General features: G+C 41.0%; 1 protein-coding gene across 1 annotated transcript in view; it reads left to right on the top strand.

The window, feature by feature from the left end:
- Positions 1-24869, top strand: part of LOC119746166 — a 69556-nt gene that overhangs the window by 39716 nt on the left and 4971 nt on the right. Inside the window, exon 5 of the mRNA XM_038222977.1 lies at positions 22975-23168. Coding sequence (XP_038078905.1) covers positions 22975-23168 — 194 coding nt within the window. The remainder of the gene's footprint in view (positions 1-22974; positions 23169-24869) is intronic.

The raw sequence follows: 24869 nt of genomic DNA, 5'->3' as shown, positions 1-24869 counted from the left end.
GAATTCATAAAATACTTCTGTGAATGCCTGCAAAGGTTTTAAACACAACAGTTTATGGTAAAACCCCACTAAAAGTATATATTGATTTTTTTTTTTACGATTGATTGCAAAATGTTTTTAAGTGTCCCACATTTTATGATATGACACATGGCAAATTTCTCACTGCATGCACTTATACAGAATATTTCATCATGAAAGTTGACGATGAATTACAAAGATTAAATGAGCTGAAACTCTGTGAGCCTTTTAACATATGAATACACGTACAGTATCATTTTCAGACATTATTGCTGGTATATCGCTGTATTTTTTTTGGGGGGGGGGGGTCAAGTGTCTGGAGACAGGATGCATACATTATTTTTTATTACAATGTTGTCACATTTTAATGTTCAGAGGACGCAATTTAATTTGTAAACATTACTCCACAAAAGTGTGAAGACCGTTGGACTTTCAGTCTAAAACATAAACGGTTCGTTATCTGTTTGTCGATGACTTTTCCAATTTGATAAATTAATCTTGTGGATCTTTAGGGTTAAAAAAAACATGTTTTTGAGCTTCAAGTAATGTTCTGTTAACTGTTATTTTTTTGGGGGGGGGGGGGGTTTCAAGTGTCCTTTTTTTTTTTTTTTTTTTAGGGGAGGAAGAGATACAGCATACCGGGTTTGGGTTGGTACCAGTACCTGATGTCGGTGTTGACATGATCATAGGTCCTAAGCAAACAAGCTTTGTTTGTGAATTGTCTGGGCTATGTTGTTGAGGTGAAGAAAACAGGACATGGAGTAACACTTACTGTTTAGTTTGGCTTAGGAAGTATGGAGAGGGAACTGAAGAGGGTTTGATCAGTCGTCAGACAAGGCCTTGTGGGGGGTGGTGGCTGCTAAATCAGTGTTTGGGGAGGGGGAGGTGACAACAGTGTCATATTTTGTAGATTACCATAAAAGTTTTCCCAATTCATTTTTACTAAGACAAGTTTGCGATAGCACCATGTGAATAAATCTCTTTTGTGAGTATGTGTGGTTCTGAAAAAAACCGGAGGGACTCAACATTTCGAACAGTATGCTCACGCCTCACTGCACTCATCCTTAGAACATCGCATCATCGTTGGAATCCCTCATTCTCCTGCCGACGGGCAGAGCATACCGTTCGAAACGTTGAGTCCCTCCGGTTCTTTTCAGAACCACACATACTCACAAAAGAGATTGATTCACATGGTGCTACCGCAAACTTGTCTTAGTATCTTTCCACCATGCAAACCTTCAAATCTTATCTCAATTCGTTTTTGTTTTCCGTGGTTTTATCATGACTGAAGGTGACCTTGATTGAGTGTAAACATGGGAGGTTATAAACGCACCAAGGAGCCTCATCTTTATGCATGATCTGAGGAGGGTGTGTTGTGGGTTTTAAGAGGGATATGGATGTGGATACCGGTAGATGGGTTGACCATACATGCATTGATCTGGAGCTGTTCCTCGTTACTGAGTTTTGAGTGAATTAAATGAAATGCATGTTGAGCATTTATGGGTTCTTTAGCTGATGTTTTACGCAAGTGTTGACACAAATTTTACAAAGTCTGGATGGACACAGGGAAATGTTGAGTTTCAATATGGGGGCTAAAATAGTCACTTTTACGTTGATCGTGCATTTATGCTTTAGGCCTATAGATAAAGTACCGTACATGTTCACAGACCGTTCACAGACAATTCACAGGTCACACTATGAATTATACGGACGATACCAAAACTCGATGTCCAGTTAGACTGAAATGATGGAGGTTTATTGAGCATGGACATTGCCAATGCCAACAAAAGCTATCAATAAACAGCCAGATTGGGGGTAAGGGAAGGGGTCTGGGTTCAACAAAGCATGTTTTGATTAAAAAGTACATGTAGTTCAGTATTTATTTAAATTACCGGTAAAACAAATTCAGAACAAAGAGAAACCCTCCCATTTTTGGCTGAAGAGTAGGCTGCAGGCAAAAAAAATGTCAAAAGACTATGATGCTTCTGGTGAGAATGAGGCCATGTTGGCTGTTGGCTGTTGGCTGTTGGCGTAAAGCCCAGACTTGTGGGATAATAAGAGTGTCTGGCACAGACAAAACAAATAGACACAATGGAATGTTATTGAATGCCAGGTGGCGGAGTATTTATAGCTCAGTATAATGGGACATTCACGTGAGCACTCGCAGGCACATTCATGTGGGATATGAAAGGTGTTTTTTTATGAGGTTAGCGAGGAAATATGAAGTGGATCTTTAAAATTGTCACAAAACCGTCATTGTCCGTTTAGTGTTAAAAGCCATTTTGATAAGATGAACGTCACTCATCAACAAACATCTGCCAGTAAGTGCATGCATACATACACGTACGTACATGTACAATACTGCATGAGCAATTCAAGATGGGAAAAGACATATCCAATACAACTTCGTACTGTACATGTAATATTAAAGTTAAAGAGGTTGTGGAATGCTGAAAGTCGTTTTGTTTTTTATATTTTTTTTTATTGTAGAGTAGACCCATATATATCATAATGACAAACTCCCATTCTTTTGTAATGTGCGTTTATATGTTTATAAAACTGAAATTCATCGAGTAATTTGTTGGTCGGCGAGCGCATAATTGAAATCAACAGTCGTCGGGTTCTTCTTCGTAAAATCAGAAAAATCGTGACGTAATAAACAGGACTCGTTTATACTACGCTGCATAGGGAGTCCTGTTTGTTACGTCACGATTTACTATGTTTTGTTTGCTGCCCCCAACGACGACTTTTACACAAATTGCGCGTTCGGGTCAAAACATGACCTGAAAAACAGCTCTCAAAAGTACCTTTTGTATTCATTTCATGACAGAAACAATAGTCGTTTATATTTTATCACACCTTAGGCTACATATACCCGAAAAATGACGGAAATGTCTTCCAGCATTCCACAACCTCTTTAACTCAGTGAACGCTGTAACACCTCAACCGTTTGTATGTTAAAACCTGATACAGGATTGTTGCCATTTTGCCATGATGCAAAAACCAAACAAAAATGTGTTTGCCAAAATAGTCACTTTGCATTCTTGATCATTGCACCGTGACCTTTGCAGAAGGTGGGTTCAGTTCATGCAAATATCAAGTTGTAATGTTTCCAAACTTTAAAAGATTCTTTATCAAAGCGAAGGCCACTTACTTTCTTCTGGCATTTTTCCATCTAAATATTTTGCCATGTTTATGCATTAATGCTTGTTAGGATATTTACTGAGATATTGCTCCCACCCTTCTTACCCATGTACCTCTGCAAAATGAAGACATAACAATTCTTGCTACAAAAATTCCTCCAGACATGCTAGTGTTTAGACCACATTTTGGAGACAGTTTACAAATCATCTTGTTTGTTGAGACTGTCCAGACAAGAATGTGTATTTAAGAAAGAGGAGAATATAAGGAAAAAAAAGTCTGACCTATGAGATACAAATGTAGAGTTGTTACTGTTAGATTGATCAAAAGGTATTGCATGCATGTACACCAATACGCATAATGTAGGACCATGACTGTACTCACTGCATGTATGATGTTTAATGCCTTAAAATTGTAATTAACCCTAACCTTCCCAAATCCTGCAAAATGCTCTTTGCAAAATGGAGGATTTTGCTGGATTGGGTCTGTATAGCAAAAATGTGCGGCTGATTTTGAAGGATGCACTGTGTCAAGGTCTTAGGCCCGCCTTTTGGGTGGTAAGACACAATTCTTCTTCGGATTACTGAGGTCAAAGGTCATGTAGGGGTCATTAGGGGTCATTGTTCAAATTTGTTTCTTTGTGTACAGAATTTGATGGATTTTAATGTAAATTGGATGGAGTGATCCTTGGGTGAGGGTTCATCACAACTATTCCGAAATTGGAAGTTCAGGGTCATCTAGGGGTCATTTGAGGTCATTGTTTAAAAATACACAAAATTTGACTCTTTTTTTTACAACACAAAACACAAAGGGAACGACCGCCATGCAAAAAAGGTGACACGTGCAATCTGTGGATCACCTTGCCTAAAAAGCTGTGAAAGAGAGGACACTTTGACGGTTCCCTGAAAAAGTCTCTCACTCCCTTTTCTCAGAAAGTGCACACTGAACCATCAACATGCTCATTTTGAATCATTGAAAGAAATAACCTTGTCAGACTCAGAACTGCCCTGTGTGGGATAGCTGCACTTATAAATATAAGCTCAAAGAAAAGATCCAGCGCCAGAACGAAGGAAACAAAGGCTCCTGACCTCCAAATGTGGGGTCAGGTACAACAACAGTTTGTTGTTACCCTTATTCATCATGTGACCCAATTATGGCCAAGGTCAGGAGAGGCCTACTTGCATTGTATGTTGTAGCTAACCAACCTGCATGTCTGAATTATCTACATGTACATGTACATGTACAACAATTGATATCATTTAGCAATGATGATTGACTTTTTCAATGCAGCAGTCTAGCTTAAGTCATGTACGGTAGTTCATGTTAATGAAAAATGAAAAAAGGTCTTGTCACTTAATAAAGTTAAACGATAACCATTTGGATTTACTTGTCACTAATATTCAGTTATGGGTATTTTATACAAACCACATATGGTGTAAGGCCAGGTCATCTCACATTATTCATATATTTTGCATTTTTAGTTTATTGAGCTTGTAAATTTTATGTTCAAATTACAAAAGTGTGAAATCATGTAGAAGGAACCATAAATTCTGAAACTCAGCTGTTGCCAAAGAAAGTGATTAGGCCATGCATGAAAGCCTGTTAATCATCTTTGACTGGTCATTAGAGTATGAAAGGAGAAAATGGCTCTGTAGCTGGCCAGTATTTTTTCTTTTGTAGTTTTGTCTGCTTGTGAGCATTAATAACATCCATGGTTTAATTGTCATATCTGCAGTGACTGTCAGACAGATTTTCTGACAAGACCCCTAAGTCACTTAGGAAATGTCTAGACTTGGGGAAACTGTATATTGTGCAATGCTGGCTGGAGTCTGGCCAGGGGAAAAATTGGTGTTGTTTCTCTCACAGTGTCTTACTACTGTGGGTGTGTATAGTCAGAACAAATTTTGCCATAACATTTTTTGGGGGTTTTGAGGAAATTCATCCAGCAGAGAGCAGTCATAAATGGAAATGCTCAGTTGTTGTCATTTTATGAACAGTTTTAATAACGGTAGTGACTGTACAAGTGCAAATGTGTGGTTTAATTAAAACAGAGGCAAGGCCATTTTTGGCAACCAGGTCCTTAACTGCCTAGTTGGGTGGCATGGGTGGCTTGTGGGTAAAGCGCTCGCCTCTCACCAAGGTGACCACGGTTTGAATCCTGGCCGCGGATCACATGTGAGTAGAGTTGTGCGTTGGTTCTCTCCTGTGCCACGAGGGTTTTTCCCCGGGCCCTCCGGTTTTCCTCCCTCCGGAAAAATCAAGCACTTTCGATCTCAGGCTGTGCTCCGTGGTCATATATGGGTCGATTTGGCTGGCAGCCATATGATATAATGCGCCTTTACGTGCCAGTGGCCCGACCACGTTGTAGCCGTGTCCTTCGCAATTCAGCATACCAGCTGCGAGTAAGGATGATTAGCCTCCCAAATTATTATTATTAATTATTATTATAACTAAGTTTTCAACAATCCAATCACACTACGGTATTATTCCCATCGAAAAATACCCTTTCACTCAATATTCCTGAAGAAAGTGGAAGAGTTGACATACGTCCAACAATTTGGTTCTACCATTTTATGTTGTGCTATCCATATTGGGCTATTTCTATTGTGCACATCATGTTATTGTTTTCAATGCTTCGAGCCAAATATTATGCGTCTGGCATGCAGTTGTACTAGGAACTATGTAGACTTTTCCTGACGTTTAGTGTATGCGTGTGGGGTAGAGTGGGTTCGTGCAAACAGATTTAAAGACATCTTTGTTTTGTTTAAACAGTGGTTTTAAACCTCACGTCTGACAAACTCTTGACTAATAGAAATGGTTAAACTGTCCCAGATACTTATGAATACAAATTTAATTGGTTTCTCTGATAACTGTGTCTGAAAGTCACAGTGAATAAACAAGTCAATTTTAGTGAGTCTGTGTCAGAGAAGGTGCAATGAAGCAATGGATTATACACCAAAATATGAAGTTGGCTTGGTATGCTTTGTGTACTCTCCTTCACTATTGATGCATAAAGTAGACTTGTACAGACAGCATTTATTTTTGTACAGTATTTTTGACCTCAAAAGGTTAAAAGGGCAATGTGGCATTTCAACTACACCAGTGTGCATCAAAACAGCAATACTTAAAGGGAATGTATAACATTTACTTTTGCTGCAATTTTCAGAAATAAATGGATTTTGAGGATTAGAATGTTATTCCAAATATTGTTAAACTGACTTGTTTCACGTTTTGGGCCTGTAGATGCTGGAAAAACCAAGAAAACCAATCATGTTCTTGTAGTCTGGTTCCCTGATCCCACTTAAGATAAACAGAGACATTTGTAGACTTTGGGGAATTGTAAGGTCAGAGAATCAGTCTGACAGGCTTGTACATCTTCACAGGTGTGTAATCAATTGCAAAGAAAATGCAGAATAACTAAATATGAAAAATTAGGAGCAGTTTTTGAAAAAAAGCCAGATTTCTCCAACACTGGTTGGCCAACCAGCTTTGGAAAAATACAGTTTTTCTTGAAAATGTTGGCACACCAGGTGCCACGATTTTACAGGATGCTTTAGACTGTCATTCCCTAACAATCCTGTAAGGTATTTCGTGATAATTTGTTCATTTCGTTTTTTGATGTTTGCAAATGTTGTATCTTCCCTTTAAACACTAAAGAAAACGCTGATTTGATCATATTAGTATCATGTCATGCTTTGATGCATATTAACAGACAAGTTTGCCTTGTTGACTGTTCAGGGATGCTGTTTATTGCCTGGTTTCTCAGTGATTTTTATTTGTAATTTGTACCATTTACAGGTATTGCATTCTAAGGCAAATTGTAGGATAATGTTGAGAGATGATCACAACCGACTGTCTGCATTTTCATAGGGCAATATGGAAATAAAGTCAACCACAAGAGTCACATCAGCTTAGAGCCTAATAAAGCTTCATGTGGGTTAAAACCAAAACCAGTTTTTACATCAGGCCTTCACGTTAAAAGTGTTCTCAAAGGGCCACCTGTGCTACTATTTAACCCTCCCACCTCCCCTCCCTGGCACACCCCTCTGCACACCCATCACACCTCCCCTCCCTGGCCCACCCCTCTGCACACCCATCACACCTCCCCTCCCTGGCCCACCCCTCTGCGCACCCATCACACCTCCCCTCCCTGGCCCACCCCTCTGCGCACCCATCACACCTCCCCTCCCTGGCCCACCCCTCTGCGCACCCATCACACCTCCCCTCCCCCCACCCCTCTGCACACCCATCACACCTCCCCTCCCTGGCCCACCCCTCTGCACACCCATCACACCTCCCCTCCCTGGCCCACCCCTCTGCACACCCATCACACCTTAAGAATTAATTATGGTAGTTAACATATTTCATCAAACAGAAGTTGTACAGGCATGCAACTTTTCCTCGGATCAGCTGATTTCCTCTTTTTTTCACTTCCCATGTGTGCCATTGAAATTAGAAAAACACTGTACAAAGTCATGCAAAGATTTGAATTTCCTCTTTTTTGTAAGCTCCCAGGAGCATGCCTGGTTGTACCAAAACCCCTTTTGCCTGGGATTGAAAAAAGCTGGCACACCCCTCTGCACAGCCATCACACCTCCACTCCCTGGCCCACCCCTCTGCGCACCCATCACACCTCCCCTCCCTGGCCCACCCCTCTGCACACCCATCACACCTCCCCTCCCTGGCCCACCCCTCTGCACACCCATCACACCTCCCCTCCCTGGCCCACCCCTCTGCACGCCCATCACACCTCCCCTCCCTGGCCCACCCCTCTGCACACCCATCACACCTCCCCTCCCTGGCCCACCCCTCTGCACACCCATCACACCTCCCCTCCCTGGCCCACCCCTCTGCACACCCATCACACCTCCCCTCCCTGGCCCACCCCTCTGCACACCCATCACACCTCCCCTCCCTGGCCCACCCCTCTGCACACCCATCACACCTCCCCTCCCTGGCCCACCCCTCTGCACACCCATCACACCTCCCCTCCCTGGCCCACCCCTCTGCACACCCATCACACCTCCCCTCCCTGGCCCACCCCTCTGCACGCCCATCACACCTCCCCTCCCTGGCCCACCCCTCTGCACGCCCATCACACCTCCCCTCCCTGGCCCACCCCTCTGCACACCCATCACACCTCCCCTCCCTGGCCCACCCCTCTGCACACCCATCACACCTCCCCTCCCTGGCCCACCCCTCTGCACACCCATCACACCTCCCCTCCCTGGCCCACCCCTCTGCACACCCATCACACCTCCCCTCCCTGGCCCACCCCTCTGCACGCCCATCACACCTCCCCTCCCTGGCCCACCCCTCTGCGCACCCATCACACCTCCCCTCCCTGGCCCACCCCTCTGCACACCCATCACACCTCCCCTCCCTGGCCCACCCCTCTGCACACCCATCACACCTCCCCTCCCTGGCCCACCCCTCTGCACACCCATCACACCTCCCCTCCCTGGCCCACCCCTCTGCACGCCCATCACACCTCCCCTCCCTGGCCCACCCCTCTGCGCACCCATCACACCTCCCCTCCCTGGCCCACCCCTCTGCACACCCATCACACCTCCCCTCCCTGGCCCACCCCTCTGCACACCCATCACACCTCCCCTCCCTGGCCCACCCCTCTGCACGCCCATCACACCTCCCCTCCCTGGCCCACCCCTCTGCGCACCCATCACACCTCCCCTCCCTGGCCCACCCCTCTGCACACCCATCACACCTCCCCTCCCTGGCCCACCCCTCTGCACACCCATCACACCTCCCCTCCCTGGCCCACCCCTCTGCACACCCATCACACCTCCCCTCCCTGGCCCACCCCTCTGCACACCCATCACACCTTAAGAATTAATTATGGTAGTTAACATATTTCATCAAACAGAAGTTGTACAGGCATGCAACTTTTCCTCGGATCAGCTGATTTCCTCTTTTTTTCACTTCCCATGTGTGCCATTGAAATTAGAAAAACACTGTACAAAGTCATGCAAAGATTTGAATTTTCTCTTTTTTGTAAGCTCCCAGGAGCATGCCTGGTTGTACCAAAACCCCTTTTGCCTGGGATTGAAAAAAGCTGACTGTCTGCCTTGGAAATAGCCCAAAATAGGGTCTGTTGGAAATGAGAACCAAAGAAATAACAAGGGATGCCCTTACAGGGATGTCGACAGTCTGGTCTCTGAAATTTATTGCGTTAGGAAGGTTGGAATTCTTCTCATAAAATCTTTTACTCGCCATAAAAAAATGTTTTTGATTTACAGGTTTTGTAAATTGTTTACAGGTTTTGTAACATTGTTTTTTCGCAGCTATTAAGTACTGTTTAGTCGCTGTTCATTTTTAAAGCCACATTATTGTAAATGCCATCCTGATAGAGAACACTCATGTTAGTTACAGAGTGCTAAGTGCTTCTTGTGTGTTGTGATGATTGTACCTTTGTTGATTAGCTAATGTAAATTGAGGATTTAATAATTTACACAAATGTAATCTCGGGTGTTGGCAGATATGTAACATGTATTTATAGTGGACCAACTGTTGGGGAGTGTGTTTTGAGTGAACTTGGCTCTTTAGAAGTGGGAAATGACAGTGGACAAAATGAATGGGCCAAAAAATTCAAAAGTGAGTTCATAAAAAAAAAAAAGACTTTCCAGTTTCCACAGTCCGTACATTTACACGCTGACCACAAAAATTAAGTCACTCAACACCCCATCCCCAGCATAAATTTGCGAATTTGCTGTGTGAAGAGAACGAAAGATTTTAATATATGAAATACAGAATGCTGTCATATATCGGTACATCTTTGTTCACTGGATTAAAACCAGTCCAAAATACAGGTCACTACTATACTCCTCATAATTTACCAATGCCAAGCTTCTCTCAAATTGTTTTGTCAAAATTGATTACTGCCAACCCCCACGTCAGAGGTTAAAATAATTTTTTTTGTAATCTTTGACTGTCAGCATACATTCAGTTTTCAATGTACAAGATTCCACAAGGATCCCACAAGAACCTGTTGTTATTATTGTTATTAATTAATTAAGATAAGATAAACTGAAATGTGTAAGTGAAGCGTTTAAGCACCCAAAACTGTTCATTTTTACAATGTCATTTCGATCAACAAATAACAAATATTGCTCATACTGTCATCAAAATCTGCGTTTGCAAAATCTGCAATTTGTAAAAGTGATTGTTAACAATTTCCATGCAGTTATTCTTCCGTGCATCTGCGGTTGTATTAATTTCACTTTTTGTTGAAAAAGTCATTTGCTATGTAAACTTGACTGTACCGCCCTCTCTTATCTTATGAGGTCATCCTGCTATTGACCTTTTAACCGGGATGTGGTTGTGGGGAAAAAATGAGAAGTTATGCGTGGATTTGTGATGTTTGACCAAACTCGTCGCAATTGAATTTGTAGTCCATTGTCCCTGCCTTCTCGTTATTTCTATCAAACGATTCCCACGATTTTGTCACGTGCTGCGTGACATTGCCAGATCATTTTCCACATAAATCAAGCCTGTCATTTCAAAAAAAAATCCCTCATCTGAAAATACAGTAGGATCCCAGGTCTAGTATACATGTACCGTTTAGGTCTACATTAATGGCTCACGTGTGATTTACAAAGGTCAATATTGATGACCCACACGGAAGTCATGTGATTACAACGTAAGTTTTACATAGCAGTGGATGTCCGCACGGGACTTCGCACTGACGTAAAAACTAACATGTAATTCTACTTTAGTTACTGGGTATTGGCAAGTCGGGTGCATTCTCGGGAGTAACAAGTTTTTATGGTTAGTATGGTTTGGATTTCCCCTGCAGTCAGCTTGCGGTTTCATGCCTCTCTGCCTCATATTGTACATTACATGTACACGGACCCTCTTTTTCCAGGAAGTATTCAGACATGTGGCTCTCTCACTGTATTGTATTCTGAACAGTGTCTGGTAATATGTCTGTAAAATGGTAAAAGGGCAACACCCTTTTTGGCCTTATTACATTAAAGGGGCAGACACACTTTTAATATTTAGGCCTTGTCTCACACTTGTCCTGTCTGTCTCACGTATTGTTTTGTTTGTCCCTCGGTCGTATGTTTGTCCATAGGTGAGGGCACAAAAACGTTCTGCTTAACCTTATACCTAAATGTTGTCATGTAATTCCACACTTTATAATTAATCACTGTGTACATGTACATAACTATCAAATATTATACTAGTGACTTTTTCTAATTTATACATGTTTGTACATAATTGTAATGAATGACATCATTGAAATAAATGTTACTACTGCTGAATGAGACACACTTTCAGCTCTCTGTTTACATGTAATTGGATGTGAATTTCACAGATTGTATTCCACAAAAGTGTTTTTCAATATTAAAGGGGGATATTTGCCTCTGTGTAGTTTCTATTTTTACGTTCTTGGAACAGATCTGAAATTAACATTTGTAATAATTTAAAGTAAATCTATGTTAAATGGCCCCTGTTTGTCTTGTAATTTCTTATTTGGTGATCGGGTACCACCTGGTCACCATTTTAAAACAATTCGAATTAATCTTTCTTTTTTATTTATTTGCTTTCTTTCATTTTCAACTGATTATGTACGTCATCAAACCGGAAAGCAACGTTTAAATAAAATGTACAATGAAACCTATTAAACCCCAAAACAATGATTTGTTTCAAATTAAAATACCGGTAAAATGCTTCACTGGAAAAGGCTGAATTTGATTATTTTTTTGACAAGAAAAACAAAAATGTTCAAGTAGTCTGGTTCCCTAAATATAAAATGGATCAATTTACAGATGCCGGAAACTTGTAAGGTAATGGAACCAGTCTAGCCGGCCTGCACCCGTTCATGAACATGTAACCAATAGCAAACAAAATTTGGACTGAAAGAAAAATGGTTAATTTGGAGCAGTAGTTGAAAAATAGTTAGGGTTTTCCAACGGTGGTCGGCCGACCACCGTTGGAAATTTTTACAAAAATACCATTTTCTTGAGAATGACTTCACACCAGGTGCCATAATTTTACAGGATGCTTTAGACTGTCATTTACCAACATCCTAGTAAGGTATTTCGTAAAAACTAGGTAGTTTTATTTTTCGATGTTTGCAAATGCTGTATGTTCCCTTTAACATTGACAGCTCTTGTCTGTAGCGATTACTGACGAAGCACAAGTTCCAGTCCTGCTGACTTGATGCACAGACTGTGTGCTGTAATCTCCATCATCACAGCGCTTATACCCTGACCTATATTGGCTCACCCCAGCTAAGGAACAGACTTCTTTATCACTGATCCAATATGCTGACTGTCAGACTGCATGCTTGAAGAAAAACAAGGGCAAAAGAAAGAAATTGCAAAAATGATTACATGCATGATTTCCTGTTTTGTTGTAAATCCGCATCTCTCTGCATCCCAGACATATGAATCACCCCATAATCCCTTTCGGTTTAATGCCTGAATGCTGAAATCATGATATACCGGTTGGTAGTCCATTGCAGCCCCCCCCCCCCCCCCAACCAACCCTGGCGAGCTTAAAGTACGTGCTGGAGGGAACGTCTACCCTGTATGCATTAGAAGCTAGAATTGTTAGGATTGGTTGTTGCGTGACCTGAGCTGGCCTGCCTGGCCAACCTGTGTCTTCCTGTCATAACAGCCCTCTTCATGCCTCATTGCACAGCTATAGCCTGCCTGATACTACGTGCACAATGATGTGAACAATTAAAGGGAATGTACATCATTGGCGTTTGCTGTAAGTTTCAGAAATGAACTATTTGAGGAGTTAGTATGATAGATCAAATATGGTTACACTGACATGTTTGAGGTTTGGTGTTCGAAAATGCTGGGAAAAACCAAGGAAAGCAAAAATGTTCAAGAAGTCTGGTTCCCTGACTCCACTAAAGATGAAATGGATAAATTTATAGATGCCAGAAAGTTGTAAGGTAAGGAACCAGTCTAGCCGGCCTGCACCCGTTCATGAACATGTAACCAATAGCAAACAAAATTTGGACTGGAAAAAAAAAAAAATCTTAAATTCGGAGCAGTAGTTGACAAATAGTTAGGTTTTTGCAACGGTGGTCAGCCGACCACCGTTGAAAATTTGTACAAAAATACCACTTTTCTTGAAAATGATTTCACACCAGGTGCCATAATTTTACAGGATGCTTAAGACTGTCATTTACCAACATCCTAGTAAGGTATTTTGTAAAAATTTGGTAGTTCCGTTTTTTGATGTTTGCAAATGTTGTATGTTCCCTTTAAGGGGAAAAAATGTCTGGCAGAGTGTATACTTTCCCATCATCATGCAATATATTCATTTAGTCCCAAGAGCTATGGAGGGCAGCTGCATCAAAAATCTGGCTGGGCCACAAATCAAGTTCTATTGTACAATATTAAAACCTTAACCTTAAAAAAGTCAGATATCTTAACATTCTCACTGCAGGGAGATGGATTCTGTTTCTCCCCTCCCCAAATCTTGGCTGAAAAATGTATTATATGCTCTCTGTTTATGCTGAACTTAAAAACAAAATTGAAGTTGTGAAATGAAGTTTTGACAGGCGAGGCACTCCATATAACCTGTGTGGGCAATGCACACGTGTCTAGACATCGGGTTGTCTGGGTTTGCCTGTCGATATTTACGTAGTGTCTGTGTGTATGTACTGTATGTGTAGTGGATGCAGACTGATCGTGTACCCTGAATAGGGCCCACATGTCATACGTGTGGATGATGTGTGTTACCATGATATGCACTACCTGATAAATGCTTCAACGTTGGCTGGTCCCTGCCTGGGCCAGTTGGACTTTTTCTAAGCTCTGGGAAGTTATGAACCTCGAGGATTCTATCCATTTGCGCCATTGGTATCCCTGGTCAACAGGTTTGGTTGATTTTTATCACTTCTTTATCGTATGATGACTTTGATAACATTTATTGTGTAAATTTGTGGCATGTACAGTTAATGTAGGTGGCCGGGGAAGTACGATTCACTTATTGTTGTCACTTAATTCACATACTTTCTACGTGCATGCAACTTGGTCAGTGTTTTAATTGGTGCGTAGTCGTTCCTTGCCAACTGCGTTGTATTGTGAGTAACATACATTACCTGTAACAGCTGTAAGTCTAGGTACAATGCCTCTCAGTTGGTTACATTGCATGCACCATAGACTGGTGCCCGTACGATTCAACAAACTTCTTATAACCTTAAACCTTGGGCTCATGATGCAATTGCAAAATTGCAAATGTTATGATCTGTGCATGTCCTACATGTACATATGTACAGGTATATTCAGTCCACATTGTTATGCAAGGCGATAATTTATGATATGATACAAACTGCTGGACACTCGCTAATGATAAATAATGTAGATCTGCCAAAATGGTGTTCACCAAGTGTGATTCTAATGTGCGTGTGTTGTCTTGTTTGTTCACAGAGAAACTGTGCATACATGTACATGCAAAGGCACACAGACAAACTACATGTTTCTGAAGTGTATGTAGTTTGTACACATGCTTGTTACAATGTATACATGCTTGTTACAATGTATACATGTAATCACCATGTGTATGTATTTCAAGTACTAACTTCATCACGACATGGGGGCTTGTGGATCATCCACTTAACCTGCCATACCTTGTTAATGTGTACATGTAGCGGGCCTTGTATTATTTATACTGTAGACTGTACTCATCACATGTTTAATTCATGCGAAATTGTAAAAAAGCCATCAGACATTTTTCTTCTGTTCCCGCATGTTTTAATAAGGGAATATACCGGTATGTGTGCTTGGCTGGTTTGAAACACTCTGTTTTGAGACCGGTTGGAATCTGGATGCTGATAATTACCCGAGCCAAAGGCGAGGGTAATTATCAGCATCCAGACCAGTCTTATACACAGTATAGCTTTTAATACCGGCCAAGCACATATTTATTCCCATTCCCATTTATTCCCATATGGAATGTCCATCTCAAGAAAAGTCGTAAACAACTCCATATTTATGAAGATTGGCGCGCGTCGCGTGTACTGCACGTGTGGCGCAGAATGCAACTGTGCCAGTGTAGTGTGAATTTAGGACTATGAAATACTGACTCACTGGTAGTGTTGCGCATGCCTGCATGAAGATTGGGAATGTTCAACCAATAAAACGGTAAAAGGCACCGGATTTCATAGGAGTCCAAATTTCATGTGACACTTAAAAAGTGTTTTCAGACCAGCCAGCCGGTCTTTATCAACCGTTTAAAACCGGCCACGTGACAGGCTCTCAACCAATAGGAATGGGTAAACTGTCTTTTAGGTATTTGTTAATATCTATAAATAATATATGGGTCGTTCTATAAATTTGGGGTCCACTTTTTCACCCCTCAGCCAAAAGGCTGCAGGAGTATTGTCATCGCCTACAGCGTCTGTTCGTCCATCCGTGCTGACAATAGCCCACATGTGACGTGATGGTCCTTTCAGAACATCACCCCACTTGTGAAACCTACAGAAAAACATCACCCAGATGTGAAATTTATAGAAAAAGGGATAAAAGGAATACAATGTCATCACCCCACATGTCCTTCCCGTTGAGTCGTGCGACTGTCTGGGCAGCTCAGTTTCCAGATGATAACTTGAGTTAGACATTTTTTTGGCATTGTAACTTTGGTAGGGGGTTGCCCTTGGGAGTAGGCAAGTTGGGATTGGTTTGGGGTCAAAAGGTCAAATGTCAAGGTCACCGTGGTGAGTTAATGTTTGATGGTTTCCAGATGATAACTTGAGTTAGAAACGAGATTTGGGTTTCTAACTTCAGTAGGGGGTTGCCCTTGGGTACAGGCAAGTCAGGGTTGGTTTGTGGGTCAAAAGGTCAAGGTCACCGTGGTGAGTTAAAGGTAAATGGTTTCCGGATGATAACTTGAGTTACAAATGAGATTTCGGTTTCTAACTTCAGAAGGGGGTTGCCCTTGGTTACAGGCAGGTTGGGATTGGTTTTGGTGTCAATTGTCAAGGTCATAGTGGGAGTTAATGGTTTCTGGATGAAAACTTGAGTTAGAAATGAGATTTTGGTCTGTAACTTCAGTAGGGGGTTGAACTTGGGGCCAGGCAAGTTCAGAGTGGTTTGGGGGTCAAAAGGTAAAAGGTCAAGGTCACAGTCGTGATCGAGTTGAAGGTTAATGGTTTCCGGATGATATATTGAGTTAGAAATGAGATTTGGGTTTTTTACTTCAGTAGGGGGTTGCCTTTGGGTACAGGCAAGTTGGGTTGGTTTGGGGGTCAAAAGGTCCAAGGTCAAGGTCTTTTTGACGAGTTACATGTAAATGAAAATGGTTTCTGGATGATAACTTGAGTTAGAAATGAGATTTGGGTCTGTAACTTCAGTAGGAGGTTGGACTTGGGGCCAGGCAAGTTCAGAGTGGTTTGGGGGTCAAAAGGTAAAAGGTCAAGGTCACAGTGGTGATTTAAAGGTTAATGGTTTTCGGATGATAATTTGACTCAGGCTGAGGGGTTTCAACAGCAACGCTGCTATTTTTCCAGTCCTTGTTACATCTGACACAATGATTTTATTATTGTGAATGATGCACTCTTTCATGCAAGAGTGATTATGAATAGCAACTACCTCTAACCTACATGTATCTAACAAATAAAGAAATGATTTGAAGTCATTATTATTGATACTTGAAAGGCAAGTATCAAGGTAACAAGTTAACAAGGACAACCAAAAAATGTCACACTTTGGACAGCAAATCTATAGATTGACCCATATTTGAGTCATACCAACACCATCACATTACCCCACCCAAATGTTGAGGCGCACATGTGTATTACTCAGAATTTTATTCCCAACATTTCTGCATAAATTTGCACTCCTGGGTTAATGATCTAAAGGAAAAATGAACAGTAAATTGGTTTTCTATAAGGAGTACCTGGAACCTAGTTGTGGTTTGTTGAGATCTGCATTTTTTTCTCACTAGCCAGCCGGGCCACTGAAACAGACTCATAACTAGCCCACATGTTTTTCTTTTTATAGAGTGTCTCATAAACAACAATGTGCATGCATGTAAAACGTGTGTCCTGAGGCAATCTTGTCAGTGTTTTTAAAAAAAAAAAAATGTAAAATTAGACACAATGTGATACAGGTTTGCTGTCTGAATTTAATGATATATATTTCTTTCTGTCCTTCATCTTTGCTGAAGCCTAGTAATTTTTGACTTGCCAGCTGAGCTACTTAAGTAATAGTTTGACTAGCCGGCCACTGTTTTGTCTAACGTTTGGCTAGGGGGCTGTTGCTAAAGTCGATCCCTGCTATAACCTCTAACTGTTTATACCAAGCATAGGCATCATGGTTTTAGCTTTTGGGTGCAATGGATTACAAAGAAAAGCCTTTATCATATTAATGAATGTTTTGGAAACACATATTTGTTTGCTGTGCATTTATGTTGTGGCTGACGTAGGAATGCACATGACAATTCATGCCGGACGGATTCACTCATACAAAGGGTAGTTTTGCAGTTATCCATTTCATACATGTATGTAGACCATGTTGCATCTACAGAATGTTCTTATCATGCAACACTTATGATGTGATGGGGCCTAGCAGGTTTTCCTGCATGCTGTGTGATGGTTCAGTGTGATTGATAAGATCTCTCATAAAAGCAACAACACATTTGTATACATTTATGAACCATCAAACTGCAATGTAAAAATGGCATGTTTTTGGGGGGATAGTTTTTAAATGTTCATTTATAAACCTACATGTAACGGCCTTCAGTACGCCGTACCTTTGGAACACTACATGTACCTAGTGTTGGGGTAATATTTAAAGCGTTATTTGTTTTTCAGATTGAAACCAGATTTGTAGTGATCGATAAATTGACAATGTTGAGGTATTCGTGGTTCTCGACCGCATGACCTAGACATAATTGATCCGTTCCCTTTAATGAACCTTTGAACAGGGTATACATACAGCTAGAGTGTGTGTGAAGTCTACAGTGTTTGACATAGTTTGATAGAAAGCAAATTGTTAAGAACTGTCAAAGGCCAAGTGCAAACTTGCACATATTGTACTCCTTCTCTGATTAACCAAGTAATGTGGCGCCTGTGTGGACATGTTGTGGTAGAGAATTGGGGCAGTCTGGTCTATGTTTGGTCTGCTTGACCTCCTGCCAAACGAGATAGCCAAAAAAAGATGTCTGCAATGTTGTGATATCATGCACACGCATCGTTCATGTGTTTAGTACCGACAGTGCCAAGATCAGGTTTGGCATGTGTTGTGTGTAACAACATGTAGGAATTCTGACAAATTCCAAAGGCGAGATAATGTGATAGACACAGTTGTCATTGATACATGTACATGTACTGTGCCTCTCTGTTCTCTGGATCAACACTTCCTGACTCCTGTTTCATGTGTGTTTATCTTTGTGTAATTTTGTATCAGATTTTAACACAGAAGTACATGATGTAGCTGAATAAATATCATGTGCCCAACAAAATTGTTGACTGCTGAAATTGTACATGTAAGGAAATGGCTATGGGATAAATCACAGCTTTTTCAATTTCAAAGGCTCCCTGCATGCAGTGCACACTGTATACCAGTACCTTGCCAGTGCACTGGTTTGCAAATGCATATCAAGGTGGAAGTTTAACATGTGCACGTCTGTGACCTGTGAACTGTTCAAGTCTGTTATGAACATTGGCAGAGTCACACAACTGGGAAACAGTCAATTTTGAAGGTATAAGTAGATACTTGCATCTCGGGTAGGCATTTAAGTTGTCATTACATGCACACTGGAAAAACGATTTCTAGTTCTACTTGATGGTTTGTGTGTATGTAAACAGTTTTTTTGACAGAGGTTTACCGGTAGTTGTCCGATGGGCCAATCAGGCTGTATGGCAGGATTCCTCTCAAATGGTATTTAAAAAGGCAAACTAGAACTTCAACTTGGGAATGTACAGTGTAATACATGTAGCTTTGAATTTAGAAAAAAAAATATTTGAGTGCAAGGCCTCCACTTTTTTATCATGCCATATTAGTTAAGGGTGTTTTAAATCTTGAAACAATCTCTTTTCAGTTTTGTTTTTTTGTGATGTCACAACTTTGATGTGCAAGTTCAGAAATTCCTTGTTCGCATTTACTGGATCAGCACCCGATTTCACGAAGCGCTGCAACACGTCACAACTGGAGTTACGATTGTAACACGTCGCAACTCGCGACGCGTCGTATGATCCATTTCAGGAAACTTGCGATGTGTTGAACGCGTCGTAAGTTCATTGACAACGGCTTAAAACACGTCGCAAGTTACAACGTGCCTAGTGGTCATCGCAAAATAAGAAGCGTCCTTTTCCTAGACAGTTTTATGCCATAAAAATACATAAACGAGACTATAATACCGAGACAATGTGTGTAAAGTTGTAAATGGGAAATGCATTAAATAATTTTGAATTAGCCCGGAATATTTTAGTTGAATTTTTTAAGTAGCTATACAGGCCACTGAGAGCTTGTTTTCCTTTAAAATTGCATCACACGTCCGCCATTTTGTTTTACAACATTTTGAGAGGGGATCTGACGACTCTGTATGCTGACTAAATGATAAAACAGTCACCGAGTTGTGCTATAGATACACCTACGACGCGTAGCACTTACGACGTGTTTGTGAAATGGATCGCAGGACGCGCAGCTGCGACGCATCGTAAGGGATAGGACGCGTACGATGAGTTTCATGAAATCGGGTGCATTTCTGTGAATTTGTCATCCAGTAAGTTAGCAAACTTGTACAAACTGCTAAGATATCCAAATTGTTAGTTTGTTTTTTGTTTACCAACTGTAACAGTTAAGGCCAAAAAAAAAAAGTCTCCGGTTTCTGGTATGCGCGCGCGTCGCCGTAGCCATGCGCGTCGGCAAAATGAAAAAGGTTTTTTTTTCAATGAAAGATGATGTCTCAAAACCGCCAAACTCACTGGTTTGACTGGAATCCTGCTGCTGCACAATTTTAACGTGTTTTTAGATTGGGTTATGGTCGAGAATAAGCTTTATGTGGCCTCTCCGGACTCCCATATATTTGCACTAAGTTTAGTCGGGCACCATTTGCAGTCATCAGTCGACATTTGAAGCAAACAAATCAGGTAAAAAAAAAAAAAAAGGCGCATCGCCGCACCACTTTTTGGGCAAGCTCCATACCAGAAACCGGAGACTTTTTTTTTTGGCCTAAGACTGATTGTTAAAAGTTTAGTTTAAAAAAAAGTTCCTTTATAATGAAATTGTGACTAACTGTTTTAGCTGACATTTTGTACTTTCTCACTAAAAATTCTGGACATTCTCTTGATAATGCACACTTGAAAAACAGGAACCAGAAAGTGGTGTTGTTTTGTCAGTTTTTTTTATACCAAACGTGTGTCCAGTTCCGTTGGTACAGTGTGCACAAGAGTTTATTTATTAAGTCTACTATGCTGGCAAAAATGCTTCTACTGGGAGCTGAATGCATTTATTTTTCTGAAGTAAGCAATATGATGTGTACGTGTGATAGTACATGTGCTTCACATTGATGAATTGGCTACTTATAAAAAATTCAACAGCATTGTATTACAAAAATTGTTTACTTTCGTTTGCAACAGCTTGCAACTGCCATGTCTGCCCTCCGGCATAAGACATTAAAGCTATAGTCCATCATTTGCAGCCATCCGAAAAGTAACTGGCGTAATTATTGTTGAAAAACAAACTTGGTTGAAAGATAGTAAGGGGACTAAACTCCCTGTGAAATTATTCTTTCTGGGAAGCTGTCATTCTGAAGTAATCAACGAAAGAAGGCCTTTCCAACGGTACGTCTTAAGACGCACTGTAGGAAAATTTAAATTAGTAGTTCGTTTTGTTGTTCGGCGAAGCGCGCGCAAGCATTGGTACGACGCACAGGCGTGCGCGGTTGCTATAATTCGTCGGATCAGTGCGCGACGTCGCGTGTAGCTGCAATTCAAAACAATTCAAAACATGATTCAATAACTTTTCATTTGAAATTGAGATCCTAGAATGCTGTTTTTCTCAGAATATACAGCTGAAGCTAAGCTGAAACTTCATCAGGTTAGTTGTTCAGTATCCTTCATTAGATTTTGAACACTTTTGTTGCTTCAAACAAACAAAATGCACAAATTACAAATGATGGACTATGTCTTTAATGTCATTCCCCCAAAATAATCAATGTACATGTATGATTATTCATTAAATAGCGGTTTACATTAAAACTCCTTATTCTGTGTGAATAGCCATGAAGTTTGTGCAAATATGGAGCAGCTGCCTGATTGCCAAAGAACATAAATTGTATCATGCCAGAGCATGGTACGTGTGTGCTTATCATAGAGTGCTATTCATGTTCTTGCTAATCCTTTCAACAAACAATAATGCTCCAGCCATATGTTACTGTATCCAAACATTTTATCCAGGATACGTGTCACAGATAATTTGGTTGCCATTAATTGGGTTTGGCAGACAAGTCAATTGCTCTGGAGTGGCATTCAACATCCTTTTCATACATGTAACTGTTGGTTAAATGCGCTGTGTGCTTAGTGGTTTTGTACACAAGTTACAATATACATGTCGGCCTTTGAATGCAAAGGGGCAATTCCACAATTACTCACGTTACATTTTCGTAACGTGAGTAACCGATTTTGTGCGTCTTGTTTATCATACATAGCACATTTTTCTGGATGTCATCTGTGGTGCTTAGGTAGGTCTAGGTCTACTCAATCTACCATGAGGATAACAGTTATTAAACCTTTTCTGTAAGGTAATATTACAGCCCAAGGAAACTCAAAAGTACATCAAAAATGTAACGTGAGTAACCGTGGAATTTCCCATATCCATATTCAGGTACCTCAAGTGTTTTTAGCTGGGTTGGTTGGGCCAACTGTCACTTAAAAATGGCATGAAAACAGCTAAGCCACTTAGTATTTTAGGAACCCCCTTCATGCCAGCAAGAATCCAATACGGCTTGTAGTTCTATGCGGGTCCAGCGCTCAGGCTCTACACAGGGAAAAATCTACCCTGTTTGGGCCCAGGGTTGAGAAGCTGTACCCAGGGAGACAATCCTACATTGTAAATCTACAGGTCGAGTAAAAAAAATGAAACCCAAATGTCGGGACTATTGGTTTATTGAAGTTCTGCATGTAGCACTTTCAAAATCTAGGATATGAAAGCCCAATTCATTTAGCTTTCTTTTAGGACAATAATCATTCAAATCACTGATGTACTTTTCAAGTTAGGGAATTTTAAACACAACTGCCGTTTTAAGGTTCTGTCTGTGGATCACAAAAAAGGTGTGCGTCCTTTCAGCAAAACGAAAACAATTCACACACATCCATATGTGATTTCTTTTCGTTGTGCTGAAAGAACACTGAACATTTTTGTGATCGTGGATAAAACCTTAAAACAGTGGTTGTGTTTAAAATTCCGTAACTTGAAAAGTACATGGGTGATTTGAATGATTCTTGTACTAAAAGAAAGCTTTTGAAAATACTACATGAAGAACTTCCCTAAAACAATGGTCCCAACATTTGGGTTTCTTTTTTTTTTACTCACCCTGTACTGCAGACTCATGTACATTGAACCCAGTGTACGTGTGAATGGTATGTTTTGCCTACACATGTTCTATGGAACCGGATTTTACTAAGGTGTTGACTTTAACACAGGTAGGGTGGCGACAGTGTGAAAAGGCCTTACACATGTACCACTTTTCGGTAGTGCAGTGTTGAGTTTTTATATCTATCTCATCCAAAATGTGAGTTGGTCACCTGACAACATCCATAGGATTTGGCATGAAATGACTCGGTAAGTTAGCACTATTGTAATGTTTGGTTTGTTTATTCCTCTACAGATGACAACAAAAGCCAAGAAAACAACAGCAGCCTTCATCTGTTTTTTTTAGCCATCTTAGCGCCGATCACGCTTGTCTGCCTGCTATGCTGTTTAATTATGTACATACGCCAACGCAACGATCTCCCGATGCCTCCATTTCATCACAGATCACAAAGACTCTCAATGTCGACCCCTTCAGATACCACACCACCAGTAAGTCTACCAATGCTGCTCTCTTGTTAGTGAGTAAATGTTGAGGGATGGCTGTTCATGGTAAATAAATCTCTTTTGTGAGTATGTGTGGTTCTGAAAAGAACTGGAGGGACTCGACGTTTCTTTTAGATGTCCCCAAGACATCAGTTTCTACATCAGCGACATCTGGGGCATCATCCTCAAGTCCAAGTCCAATGGGTCTCCTATACCCTAGGACAACTTAGGTTCAGTTCTCGCCTATGGGTCACCTATAAGATACCCTGAGCACCTTCCCCTTTGCTCCCTCACTGTGTACTGACACGCTCCAGTGATCATCCAGCATCCCTCAGTCAACTTGCATCCTTCTCAGGTTCACCAGTTTTGAGCTTCACCAGTTTGCATCCTTCTCACGCCTCACCGCACCCATCCTTATAACATCGCATCATCGTTGGACCCCTCATTCTCCTGACGACGGGCAGAGCATACTGTTCGAAACATCGAGTCCCTCCGGTTCTTTTCAGAACCACACATACCGTACTCACAAAAGAGATTTATTCACATGGTGCTACCGCAAACATATCTTGTTTTAAGACTCAATGAGTTTGATTTTCCTGGGCCCAAAACACGCAAAGTAAATGATCTGTAAAAGTCAGCAATTTGTTAATTGTTATTTTACAGTGATATTTGATGATACATTTTGCCTGTGAGGTTGACAAACTGGAGAGACTAGCTCCAGGGAAAAAAAATCCTTTATTGCTGGTTAACTATAATGACTTTCATCTGGAACAATTTTTGAGAAATCCTTTTTAGAACTTTTTTCTTCGATAAGTCAGTTTTAATACAAAGACTTGGTATCAATTTCTCTTACATTTTCCTGCTTGTAAAATGGAACTTTTTTCCAACCTTTCACTCGGGAGGTAACACACTGAGTATACAGTGTTTATACATCGTCGGTGAAGGGCAAAACCTAATTTGAAATGGAACTTTGCCAACAACAAGTACATGCAGCCAGCATGGGCAATAATACTACAAAAGGGAGGCTGAACATCTATAGACAGTTTTGTGCTCACACCTGCAAGCTACTAGAGTCCTGGCACCATGCCAAAGCTTGCAATGTTCGCCTGGCCTACCCAGCCATACCATTCAGCTGCTATCATGAAGACTGATATGATCCGGAGCTGAGTGATGGCCGATCAACCAACTTCATAGAAAAACATTAGTGACTGTTACTAACATCATAAATGACTTACCCAGCTTTATTTTAGATTATGTCACATGTTTCAGTATGTATACGTGATAAGGGGACAGCTTATATTGATATCGAATTCACAATAAAAATGCGCTGAACTGAGGAGTTGTAGAGCATGGTGTTGCACAGTGCAGCTTGCAAAGAAATCATATGGTGACAAATACATGAATGGGTGATCGGGGACAAGCCAATCACCGTTTTAGAGTTGTTTGAATAAATCTTCTTTCCGTCTTTCTTTTTTTTTTTTTTTTCTGGACAACAATTCTCCGCGGCTTTTTTTCTCAATGGAAAATGGTATAAACTTGGTACTTTGAGCCAACAACATCCCTGATCAAGAGGTGTGCGTATTACTGTGATGTTGGGATGACGTCATCGCGTATCAAATTACAAGCGATTTTAGTCGAAAAAGTGGCCAATTTCTTTCACTTCCAACTCTTGAACAAAACAATCCATGAGGTTTGTATTGTGTAATC

This window comes from Patiria miniata, unplaced genomic scaffold, assembly GCF_015706575.1.
Source record: "Patiria miniata isolate m_02_andy unplaced genomic scaffold, ASM1570657v1 HiC_scaffold_12, whole genome shotgun sequence".
Lineage (NCBI taxonomy): Eukaryota > Metazoa > Echinodermata > Asteroidea > Valvatida > Asterinidae > Patiria > Patiria miniata.
Note: the sequence above shows the minus strand (reverse complement) of the source record. Positions and strands in the feature narration are given on the sequence as shown.